The 13,563-nt window shown below is 46.2% G+C and overlaps 1 protein-coding gene across 1 annotated transcript; it reads right to left on the bottom strand.

The window, feature by feature from the left end:
* Window positions 1-450: 450 nt before the first annotated feature.
* LOC141192509 (dynein axonemal heavy chain 12-like) lies at window positions 451-11,806 on the bottom strand. Its single transcript, XM_073662031.1, has 4 exons — window positions 11,724-11,806; window positions 2,259-2,443; window positions 1,847-1,967; window positions 451-711 (listed from the first exon to the last, which is right to left on the bottom strand). Exons 2-4 carry the CDS (start codon window positions 2,397-2,399, stop codon window positions 680-682), a joined length of 294 nt encoding a protein of 97 aa, XP_073518132.1. The 5' UTR covers window positions 2,400-2,443; window positions 11,724-11,806; the 3' UTR covers window positions 451-679.
* Between the last annotated feature and the right edge of the window lie 1,757 nt (window positions 11,807-13,563).

Here is a 13,563-nt window from a genome sequence, read left to right as displayed (position 1 = left end):
CCCGACCCGCAGCGCCGCTCCCCGGTCCTCCCTTCCGCATGGAGGTCAGCGACGCCGGCGGTCCTTCCGCTGCTACCGGCCGGGAGATGAGCGCCTCGCGGCGCTCATCTTCCGGCTGCATCTCCATCCCGCAGATGGGTCCGTCGGTCGGGTTCCTTCTGCTGTTGCCGGCCGGGAGATGAGCGCCTTGCGCCAGTCATCTCCTGGCTGCATCGCCGCTCAGCTCCGTCCCGCAGATGAGCCGCTAACGGCCGCCATCTTTTTTTAGAAATCCCCCGGCGCTGATTGGCCGCTGCCGGACCAATGAGCGACGCGGGATTTCCTGGACAGACAGACACACAGACAGACAGACAGACGGGATAAGACGATTATATATATAGACTAGATTAGTTCCAATTAATGCTTTTGGTCTGTAGGTAGATCCGTACCATTCGTGACCGAACAATAACATCATGCACGCTCCTTAACATGACATCTTCCCCTTGGATGAGCCACTTCTCCACGGCCCCCCGAGCCTCGGAGGTGGAGATGGTCTGGATGAGCTCTACGCGTTCCCCCTCGGTGCTGTACATGGCTTTGATGTCCAGGTTAGGAAGGAGCTCCAGCTTTGCTATGCCTTCAAAGCCCTTCTTTAGATGTGGTTGGACCCGCAGAGGATCTTTAGTCTCAGAGAGAATTTCTAGCATTTCATTGTTGTACAGGAAGAAAAAGCTAAAGCGAAAATGCACAATATGATAAAGATGTCATTAAAGTATTGGGTCAGGCGCCATTTGTATTAGTGTCTATGTGAGAAAATAGAAAAGCAAAGCTTTAAAGTAAAGATTCAGTCCCCATACACATTGGATTAAAATAGTTTAAACCTGACGATTGCAGCAGGACCGGCCTACCCACTGATGTGTATGGGGGTCTCCTGACTCTCCCCCGATAGAGGATGTCAGGGCCAGAAGGATCGGGCAGATGGGATTTCAATACCCGGTCTTTTGGTTCTCAGGGGAGATAACCCGCTGCCGGAGGTGTCCAGTACCGACTTTCTCCTCTCTCCCCATTAAAACCACATGACTGTTCAGCAGAATAGGTGGGAGTCAGGAGAAATAGCCAAATAACCATTCAGACCACGGGTATCTCATATGTCATGCGTATGGTTAGCTTAAAGGGGCTATCCAGCTTTGGGAACTTTTTTTTATTTAACTGAAATGTGTATTCCCATCTCCAGGATTCTACCCCAATATGTAGTATGCGTAATAATAATAATATTAGCAAATACCTCCAATTAGAAGTTTAGTATAGTTCTTCTGATTTGTTTTGTTGCTTACCCCATGTGCAGGGCATTGCAGTAGCTTAGGTTACGACCACTAGCAAATAACTGTCACTATATGAGTGGTCGTAACCATGGATACCGAAGCTACTGCAATGCCTTGCACATGGGGAAAGCGACATAGTGAATCAGAAGAACTATACTACACTTCTAATTGGAGGTATTTGCTAATATTATTATTATTACTACGCCTACTACATATTGGGATAGGATCTTGGAGATGGGAATACCCATTTAATTGCGAGTATTTGCGACAATTCAGTTTCATTAAAAATGTTGCACCGTTAGGCTTTTTGTTTCCTGCACATTCAGCTTTGATGTGATCTGTGGTCATAAATCGGCTAAGAGGAGCTGAAAAAAGACAGATTAAAAATAAGTCCAATAGCCAGCGCAACACAGAGCCAATAGAAGGCAAACAGTGCAAAATTATTAATGAAATCCAATTACAAAAATGATTTCAATGCGTTTAAATAAGAAAAAAAAATATTTAAGGAATATATACAATCATTGCAACAAGTGAAAGGACTATACCGTGGGAAAAAAGCCTCTTCTTCTCCAGATAGGCATTCAGCCCTTTCATGATTTTATCCAGAAGCACATTGCTGTCCTGAAGTTTCTCCAGAAGTCCGGTCAGAGAAGTGGCGCTTAAAACCTAAAACAAAGTAGATAGCCCATAAGTAAGATTCCATTATATAGTTATAGAGACTGAAAAAAGGTCACATTCATTGACTATTGTGCCAATAGTTTATATTAAAAGAAAAATTAGAACCTATTTGGATAGAAAATAGAAGATGCGGGAGGCTGGAGTCCAGGCAGTGCGGAGCCCCATAACCCGGGATCCTTGTGATGGAAGCATCAGGACACGGACTCTTGGAAAACATCAATCCTGGATGCAAGATGACCGTGCTTTCTTGTATCAGTCCACCATGAAGCATCCATTTACCTTCGGGTCTTTAACGCAATGTTTCATGATCTCTCTCCAGTTTCTGTCCACAGTCTGGAATAAGCGTCCTTCTTCAGGCATTTGCTGCATGATGTCCTCAGAAGAGAAGATTAAAGCCACTGGGTCGGCACCTTCAGCCATTCATCAATGGTTTCCTGGATCCTTATCAGTCGTTCCTCCCATTGCTTAAAGGAGGAGAGCAAAAAGTTAATTACACATAAAATGAAAAGGATAGAAAAAAAATGCTATCATTTTAGAAGATAAATTATCAATGGATATGAATTCTGAATTGTTGGACATTTGTAGGGAAAGTTTGGTGAGACTCCTTGATACCATCCCCTTTACATGTAAGCTGGAGCCGCATGTAACTTTAGCCTCGGAGATCCTAATGAAACCTTAGCTTCTGCTAATAAGCAAGTGAAGATTTTAAGCTGAGTGACAACATTTACTGTGGGTGGGAACTCCTTAATCCCTTCAGGACCGGATAATTTTTTGTTTTGCATTTTTTCCTTCCCTTCTTCAAAAAGCCATACATTTTTTAATTTTTCCATTGATATAGCTGCAAGAGGCTATGTAATGTGCTGTAGCTTAACCCCTTCCCAACATATGACATACTGTTAAGCCATATGCCATGTTCCTGCAGATGTGCAAAATTTGGACCTGGGCCCCCACCAGCATGTTGGTCAGATGTATGGGCCCTTGTAGCATTCTAGATCCGATAATGATGCGCGTGTTCGTCCCTGCCTTGGATGTTTCCCATTGTAGCCCCATCCTATAATAATGTCTCTCATTCTAGGCCCCTTCCTGGTATAATGTTCCCCATCCTGCGCCCCTTCCTGTTATAATATCCCCGATCCTGGGCCTCTTCCTGTTATAATATCCACCTTCTGTGTATAATACCCCCCATCCTGAGCCCCTTTCAGCAATAACGTCCCAATCCTGGGCTCCTTCCTGGTATAATGTCCTTGGTCCTGGGCCTCTTACTGTAATAATGTCCCCCATCCTGGCCCCTTCCTGTAACAATGTCCCCAATCCTGGTACAATGTCCCCCATCCTATAACAATGTCCTCCATCCTGGTATCCTGTCCCCCATCCTAGGCCCCATTCTGGTATAATGACCTCCATCCTTGTGCCCTTCCTGGTGTAATGTCCTTCATCCTGGCCCATGTCATGGTATAATGACCCCCATTCTGGTATAATGCTCCCTATCCTGGGCCCTTTCCTTGTATAATGTTCCCCATCCTGGGCCCCTTCTTTATATAATGCTCCCCATCCTGGGCCCCTTCCTTGTCTAATTCTCCCCACCCTGAGCCCCTTCCTTGTCTAATGCTCCCCATCCTTGGCCCTTTCCTGGTATAATGTTCTGTTGTTCTTTTGTAATACATTAAATAAACAAAAATAAATGATTCTTCTTACCTTCCTGCGCTCCCACGACATGCGGCGTCTTCTTCTGTAGCTGATTTCAGTGTGCCGGCAAGGGCAGCGCATGACGTCACTTCCATGCGTCGCTCGTGACTGGCACGCCGACATCAGCTACTGGCCTTTGATTGGCTGGCGGCATGCATTGCAGCTCAGGGACCCGGCATGTCCCTGCGCAGCAATATACTTCAGCCGAATGTGCGTCCTCAGACTGTGGAAGTGCCATACATATATGAGATGGGAATACCACTCTGCCACTGTGCGCTCCTTTATGCACTTTACCCTCCTTTTTGGCACTCTTTGTGGTAAGAGACTACCTTAAAAAATGTTTTATGTGACATGTATCTGATTATTTGTGGGCAGGAGCATTATTTAGATGGATACCTGATGCATATGGCAAGTGTAAATCCAATGACTATGGAATACTTCTGGATTACTTTTTGATATATTATTACACTCATTGGATTGTCTTGATATACTAACCTTATGCTATATTATCTATATTGCTCATGTCCCACTGTGACCATATGCGTGACCATATATGTATACTTTGTAACATATCTTGCTACATTGGTAATCTAATTAGTGTCTTTATACTATCCGTATTATGTCATTTCTCTTTTTACTATGTACGTTTTTTAACTTGATGGAATAAAAATTTATATTTTTTACGCCAATTAACTCTTTCTTCTCCTATGTACCCATGTGTTTCATGAGTTGGCTCAGTTTGGCAAATCTGGGATATATTTCCCCCCGGATATGCCAACTTTACCCCTATAGGGTCTATTTAGTTGTATCACTCTGAGTCTATGTCTGATCCAGAGATACAATAATGAACATGAATCCTTATATATCACGGATCTTGCAGCCGCCTTTACCTGCTTGGACATAAGTGTTACATAGTTACATAGTTTAAAAGGCCGAAAAAAGACAAGCGTCCATCCAGTTCAGCCTATTTCTTGTGCACTGCAGCTATTCCGCAGCGTTGATCCAGGGGAAGGCAAAAAAAAACCATGCGGTATAGGCCAATTTACATCATTGAGGAAAAATTCACTTCCCGACTCCAATCTGGCAGTCAGATTAAATCCCTGGATTAATTAACTATCACTAAGCATAAGACGTAATTTTATTGTTCTCAAGAAAGGCGTCCAGTCCTCTCTTGAACTCATTAAGTGAGTTGGACATCACCACTTCCTCTCCCAGAGAGTTCCAGAGTCTCACGGCTCTGACCGTAAAGAATCCCCTTCTATGCTGGTGCAGGAACCTCCTTTCCTCCAGACGCATAGTGTGCCCCCTCATCTTTGTCACCATCCTTGGTATAAACAGGTCATGGGAGAGATCTCTGTACAGCCCCCTGATGTATTTATACATGTTTATGAGGTCTCCCCTAAGCCTTCTCTTTTCCAACGTAAATAGGCCTAATTTGGACAACCTCTCTGGGTATTCTAGTCCCTCCATTCCCTTTATTACCTTAGTCGCCCTCCTTTGTACCCTCTCTAGCTCCAATATGTCTTTCCTGAGCACCGGAGCCCAGAACTGTGCACAATATTCTAAGTGCGGCCTTACCAGCGCTTTATACAGAGGAAGAACAATGTTCTCATCATATGCCCCTATTCCTCTTCTGATGCATGCCATGACTCTATTTGCCTTCGCAGCTGCTGCCTGACACTGGGCACTCCAATTTAATTTGCTGTTAACCAAGACGCCCAGGTCCTTCTCCATGTCAGATTTCCCCAACGGTTTCCCATTTAATATGTATGGGTGACTGCTGTTTTTCTTTCCCATGTGCATGACCTTACATTTATCGGCATTGAACCCCATTTGCCATTTTTTGGCCCAACTCCCCAATTTATCTAAATCCTCCTGTAGCTGTGCCCTATCCTCATCTGTATTAACTACTTTACAAAGTTTAGTATCATCTGCAAATATTGCTATTTTACTATGCAACCCTTCCACTAGATCATTAATAAATATATTAAATAATATAGGGCCCAAGACAGACCCTTGAGGCACCCCGCTAGTCGAGACGCAGTTATAAAAGGAATCCAATTTGTCCGCATTAATCAACTGCAGGGCATCTTGATTGGCAAATAGATTGATCACTTTGGGGTACCAAGTGTTCAGCAACTTTTCTTCTGTCTTGGCACAAGCCAAGGATACGCTGTTCCTCAGGGATTCACATTCTACAGGACCCCTGGACCTGACAAAGATTAAAGATTATATACAGTATACATATATATACACACATATACAGTATACATATATACACACCCATATACAGTATACATATACACACACATATACAGTATACATATATACACACATATACAGTATACATATATATACACACCCATATACAGTATACATATATATACACACATATACAGTATACATATATACACACATATACAGTATATATATATACACCCATATACAGTATACATATATATACACACATATACCAGTATACATATATATACACACATACAGTATATATATATATACACACTTATACAGTATACATATATACACACCCAGTATACAGTATATATATATATACACACCCATATACAGTATATATATATATATATACACACCCATATACAGTATACATATATACACATATATACAGTATACATATATACACACATATACAGTATACATATATATACACATATACAGTATACATATATACACCCATATACAGTATACATATATACACACATATACCAGTATACATATATATACACACATACAGTATATATATATATATATACACACTTATACAGTATACATATATACACACCCAGTATACAGTATATATATATACACACCCATATACAGTATATATATATATATATACACACCCATATACAGTATACATATATACACACATATACAGTATACATATATACACACATATACAGTATACATATATACACATATATACACACATATACACACACATACCAGTATACATATATATATACACACGCCCATATACAGTATACAGTGCTGGCCAAAAGTATTGGCACCCCTGCAATTCTGTCAGATAATGCTCAATTTCTTCCTGAAAATGATTGCAATCATAAATTCTTTGGTATTATTCTCTTCATTTAATTTGTCTTCAATGAAAAAAACACAAAAAGAATTGTCCTAAAGCCAGATTGGATATAATTCCACACCAAACCTAAAAAAGGGGGTGGACAAAAGTATTGGCACTGTTTGAAAAATCATGTGATGCTTCTCTAATTCGTGTAATTAACAGCACCTGTAACTTACCTGTGGCACCTAACAGGTGTTGGCAATAACTAAATCACACTTGCAGCCAGTTAACATGGATTAAAGTTGACTCAGCCTCTGTCCTGTGTCCTTGTGTATACCACATTGAGCATGGAGAAAAGAAAGAAGACCAAAGAATTGTCTGAGGACTTGAGAAACCAAATTGTGAGGAAGCATGAGCAATCTGAAGGCTACAAGTCCGTCTCCAAAGACCTGAATGTTCCTGTGTCTTCTGTGCGCAGTGTTATCAAGAAGTGTAAAGCCCATGGCACTGTGGCTAACCTCCCTACATGTGGACGGAAAAGAAAAATTGACGAGAGATTTCAACGCAAGATTGTGCGGATGGTGGATAAAGAACCTCGACTAACATCCAAACAAGTTCAAGCTGCCCTGCAGTCCGAGGGTACAGCAGTGTCAACCCATACTATCCGTTGGCGTCTGAATGAAAAGGGACTGTATGGTAGGATACCCAGGAAGACCCCACTTCTTACCCCAAGACATAAAAAAGCCAGGCTGGAGTTTGCCAAAACTTACCTGAGAAAGCCTAAAACGTTTTGGAAGAATGTTCTCTGGTCAGATGAGACAAAAGTCGAGCTTTTTGGGAAAAAGCATCAACATAGAGTGTACAGGAAAAAAAAAGAGGCATTCAAAGAAAAGAACACGGTCCCTACAGTCAAACATGGCGGAGGTTCCCTGATGTTTTGGGGTTGCTTTGCTGCCTCTGGCACTGGACTGCTTGACCGTGTGCATGGCATTATGAAGTCTGAAGACTACCAACAAATTTTGCAGCATAATGTAGGGCCCAGTGTGAGAAACCTGGGTTTCCCTCAGAGGTCATGGGTCTTCCAGCAGGACAATGACCCAAAACACACTTCCAAAAGCACTATAAAATGGTTTTAGAGAAAGCACTGGAGACTTCTAAGGTGGCCAGCAATGAGTCCAGACCTGAATCCCATAGAACACCTGTGGAGAGATCGCAAAATGGCAGTTTGGAGAAGGCTCCCTTCAAATATCAGGGACCTGGAGCAGTTTGAAGTGACCGCGGGCAAGGCCGCGCATTGGTATCTATGATCTGGCCCAGCAAGATCCCCACACACAGACTCTATCTTGACAACCGTATCTTTACTCGCATACATTTTTAACACAGCAAAGAAAAAAAAACAATAAATGACAACCGTAAATATGCACAGTAATAACGTGTACTGATAAGCTGACCCTCACTGTCCCTACTCACACGTTACCAGTCCTTTACTCCAGAAGGATGTGTCCCCCGTCGCAGGCCTGTCTGTCTTTGCAGGAAGGCGTCCCAGCCGGAAAAAAAACAGGAACAGCAGAATTCGCGGAAACAAAGGAAGGGATACTTCGGCCTCTCGCCAGAGGTCCCGCTTACAGTCTCTCTGATCCGGATAGAAGCTCTGGTGGGTCCCCTTATGTAGTCCACACTCCAGTAGCAGGGAGTGTAACAGCTGAATCCTTCAGCAGTGCAGGAGCTGGGGAAGGCTCCGAGGATATGGTGTCAGATAGAAGAAATCACGTTGAGAGTCTCTCCTGCGCCACACACGAGGGCCTGCACACCGTCCTGGCTCTTTTCACAGACCACAGCAGACTCTACGCGCGCTTTTTCCTGCTTCCCACTTTGGTCACATGACTCTCTGGGGCGGGACACAGGAGGCTCAGTCTTTTTCTCTGTCATCACACCCTGCGCAGGTGCAACCTCTGGCCACAAGGTGGCAACATCATCCTGTGTAATCACTTCTGTAACAGGCTCTATATCAATTATCACAGAACAGCCAGAGACGGCCAGCTCACTACAAGTTTGCCAAAGAAGAATGGTCTACAATTCCAGCAGAGCATTGTAAGAAACTCATTGATGGTTACCGGAAGCGGTTGTTCGCAGTTATTTTGGCTAAAGGTTGTGCAACCAAGTATTAGGCTGAGGGTGCCAATACTTTTGTCCGGCCCATTTTTGGAGTTTTGTGTGAAATGATCAATGATTTTATTTTTGCTTCATTCTCTTTTGTGTTTTTCCTTGCAAGCAAATTAAATGAAGATAATAAGACCAAAGAATTTGTGTATACAGTATACATATACACACATCTACAGTATACATATATATACACCTATATACAGTATACATATATACACACCCATATACAGTATACATATATACACAGTATAGATATACACACACATATACAGTATACATATATATACACACACATACAGTATACATATATACACACCCATATACAGTATACATATACACACCCATATACAGTATACAAATATACACACCCATATACAGTATACATATATATATACATACAGTATGCATATACACATATACAGTATACATATATATATATACATACATATAGAGTACCCTCTGTCTGAAGCCTTTATAGTCTGCGCTAGTGCGACACGCCTGCACAGTCTGGCTCCAGACTGAAGAACGCATGGAGCCGTTACAGGTAAGAGGAGTGTATGGTGCTGGAGATCACGGTATGCGTATACACTGAACACATACCGCGATCTCTGGCGCCATACTTACATACTTACCTGACCGGGATGAGCGTTACCGCGGCGCTTCTGTTCGGTCCGGAGTCCGGGGGAAGAGGGAGGCATTGAAATCGGCACATGCGCATAGCGCTATCCGGCGCCATTTTACTGAAGACACATTTGCAATGTGTCTTCAGCAAAATGGAGCCGGACAGCGTGGTATGGGCACACGCGTACTTCGGCGCCGCACTCCTCCCCCGGCCTCCAGCAGAACGGGAAACAGCGCTGGAGCACAGGGAAGAAAGGTGAGTATAAGTGTTTATTTTCTTGTATGTGTGTGTAGCATGATAGGGATGAGGGGTGCCATACATACCAGGATTGGGGGGTGAGGGGTGCCATACATACCAGGATTGGGGGGTGAGAGGACCATACATACCAGGATTGGTGGGTGAGGGGACTATCCATACCAGGATTGGGGGGTGAGGGGTGCCATGCATACCAGGATTGGGGGGTAAGGGGACCATGCATAACAGGATTGGGGGTGAGGGGACCATGCATAACAGGATTGGGGGTGAGGGGTGCCATGCATAACAGGATTGGGGGTGAGGGGTACCATGCATACCAGGATTGGGGATGTGAGGGGGTACCATAGATACCAGAATAGGGATGAGGGGGTACCATGCATACCAGGATTGGGGGTGAGGGGTACCATGTATACCAGAATTGGGGGGTGAGGGGACCATGCATACCAGGATTGGGGGTGAGGGGTGCCATGTATACCAGAATTGGGGGGCGGGACCATGCATACCAGGATTGGGGATGAGGGGTGCCATGCATACCAGGATTGGGGAATGAGGGGTGCCATGCATACCAGGATTGGGGAATGAGGGGTGCCATGCATACCAGGATTGGGGAATGAGGGGTGCCATGCATACCAGGATTGGGGAATGAGGGGTGCCAAGTATACCAGGATTGGGGGTGAGGGGTGGCATGCATACCAGGATTGGGGGGTGAGGGGTGCCATGTATACCAGGATTGGGAGGTGAGGGGACCATGCATACCAGGATTGGGGAATGAGGTGTGCCATGCATACTAGGATTGGGGGGTGAGGGGACCATACATACCATGATTGGGGGGTGAGGTGTGCCATGCATACTAGGATTGGGGGGTGAGGGGACCATACATACCATGATTGGGGGGGTGAGGTGTGCCATGCATACCAGGGTTGGGGGGTGAGGGGACCATACATACCATGATTGGGGAATGAGGTGTGCCATGTATACCAGTATTCGGGGGTGAGGGGTGCCATGCATACCAGGATTGGAGAATGAGGGGTGCCATGTATACCAGGATTAGGGGGTGAGGGGACCATGCATACCAGGATTGGGGGGTGAGGGGACCATGCATACCAGGATTGGGGGGTGAGGGGACCATGCATACCAGGATTGGGGGGTGAGGGGACCATGCATACCAGGATTGGGGGGTGATGGGTGCCATGTATACCAGGATTGGGGAATGAGGGGTGCCATGCATACCAGGATTGGGGAATGAGGGGTGCCATGCATACCAGGATTGGGGAATGAGGGGTGCCATGTATACCAGGATTGGGGGTGAGGGGTGCCATGCATACCAGGATTGGGGGGTGAGGGGTGCCATGTATACCAGGATTGGGAGGTGAGGGGACCATGCATACCAGGATTGGGGAATGAGGTGTGCCATGCATACTAGGATTGGGGGGTGAGGGGACCATACATACCATGATTGGGGGGTGAGGTGTGCCATGCATACCAGGGTTGGGGGGTGAGGGGACCATACATACCATGATTGGGGAATGAGGTGTGCCATGTATACCAGGATTGGGGGGTGGAGGGACCATGCATACCAGGATTAGGGGGTGAGGGGTGCCATGCATACCAGGATTAGGGGGTGAGGGGTGCCATGCATACCACAAGAGGATGGGGGCAGCACAAATACCAGGATGGGAGACCATATACCAATAAAAATGCTCGCCACCCGGGCGTAGAACGGGTTCAATAGCTAGTACATATATACACGCATATATACAGTAATACAGCATATACATACACATATATACTGTATATACACACACACACACGCACATATATATATCTGGCGACAGGGCCCCGCTGCGTCCTCTGTGTCTCTGTACAGATATAAGTGTAACACGTCCTGGATCCAGCACAGGTGACAGTCTGCCATAGAGCTGACGTGCAGTACATACACTGTGTTATAGGGGGCGCTCACCTGTGCGGACCCCGCGCTCCGGCCGCTACTTCTCTGCTCATATAAGGTCTCTCTTTCTGCCATTAAATAATTCGGTTGTCATGGCAGCGGGGGTGGGGCGTTGGTAGGGGGCGTGTCTGGTATAGGGCAGATTGGGGCGGGGCTGTCATGCAGTGCTTGTCTCATCGCTGTAATTTCCTGCTGATGCCACCTGGTGGACAGCATTGGTCAGTACGCGCTGAGAATGCTCACATGGTGGGGGAGGGGCAGCTTATATATGTATATACACAGTCACAATGCAGTTAGGGTTATGTTCACACAGTGTTTTTTTAAACGATTTTTCCACATTATAAAACTCAGAGTTGTCAGGAAAAGCATTGCATGTATTTTTGATGTATGCCTCACACTAAATACATTTTTGAAGATTTTTTTTAATCTTCCATCCTATACTCGGGCACTGGCTGTATATTGTTGTGGCCCCGGGACTTGCTTAGATCCGCTGGGTGGCATTGCCAGCTACATTGCAGTAAATGGGTGACCTGAAATCCCACATTTATCCTGTGACCAGTTAGGGACTGTTTTTTCTTAAAGAAGGGGCTCGAGTTATTAATCCCAGACAATCCATTAATGGAGTTTCCAGTAGTATAATAATGATGATTTATCCTGGGGATGGGTTATCAATATCAGATCGGTGGGCTCCGACACGCGGCACTGGCTCTACCCATCACTTGTTTGCAACGCTCAGATGTAAATAGTTTGAAGATCTGAACATCACTGCTCCATTCACTGTACTGTGGGTCCTGCAGATCAGCTAATATTCATGTAATAGGAGCTGATCTGCAGCACCAGGGAGCGGCCACTACACAGTGACCAGAGCTGTGATGTTCAGCTCCTCAACACCAGGGGCGGAACTACCGCCCGTGCAGCCGGTTCATTGAACGGGGGCCCCGAGGGAGAGGGGGCCCCTCCAGCCTCCAGCAGGGCCGCCATCAGGGCATGACTGCCCTGACTCCAGTATGGGGCCCGGCCGGTAGGGGCCCCCTCGGGGGCCCCCCTCTTGTGCGTCTCTCTCCTCATGGGGCCCCCGGCCCCATGCTATGCACCGGGTCCGGGACATTTCAGCGCTGAGCTGCGCTGTTGCAGCAGCGCCTTCATAATTCCCCTGACTTCCGGTCATGTGACGGCGCCGTCACATGGCCGGAAGTCAGGAGAACCTGCTGTCAGCGATTTAGACGAGCGCCAGGATTCTGCAGGGATCGCATGGGGGTAAGTATAACAAGTTTTATTTTTTTTAAAATACAATTAACTAGGAGTGGAGAGATGGGAGATGCACATGTGTGTGTGTGTGTGTGTGTGTGTGGGGGGGGGGGGGAAAGGGGGGGGAGATGGGAGATGCACATGTGTGTGTGTGGGGGGGGAGATGGGAGATGCACATGTGTGTGGGGGGGGATGGGAGATGCACATGTGTGTGTGGGGGGGGAGATGGGAGATGCACATGTGTGTGTGTGGGGGGGGATGGAGATGCACATGTGTGTGGGGGGGGGAGATGGGAGATGCACATGTGTGTGGGGGGGGGATGGGAGATGCACATGTGTGTGTGGGGGGAGATGGGAGATGCACATGTGTGGGGGGGATGGGAGATGCACATGTGGTGGGGGGGAGATGGGAGATGCACATGTGTGGGGGGGGGAGATGGGAGATGCACATGTGGGGGGGGATGAGAGAGGTGCACATGTGGTGGAGGGGGATGAGAGAGGTGCACATGTGGTGGAGGGGGATGAGAGAGGGGCACATGTGGTGGAGGGGGATGAGAGAGGGGCACATGTGGGGGAGGGGGACGAGAGGGGCACATGTGGTGGAG

The sequence above is a fragment of the Phyllobates terribilis genome, unplaced genomic scaffold, assembly GCF_046119375.1.
Source record: "Phyllobates terribilis strain yellow unplaced genomic scaffold, ASM4611937v1 Scaffold_63__1_contigs__length_7903474, whole genome shotgun sequence".
In the NCBI taxonomy this organism is placed as follows: Eukaryota; Metazoa; Chordata; class Amphibia; order Anura; family Dendrobatidae; genus Phyllobates; species Phyllobates terribilis.
The sequence above is the reverse complement of the archived record's forward strand: the minus strand, read 5'-3'. Positions and strand labels throughout refer to the sequence as shown.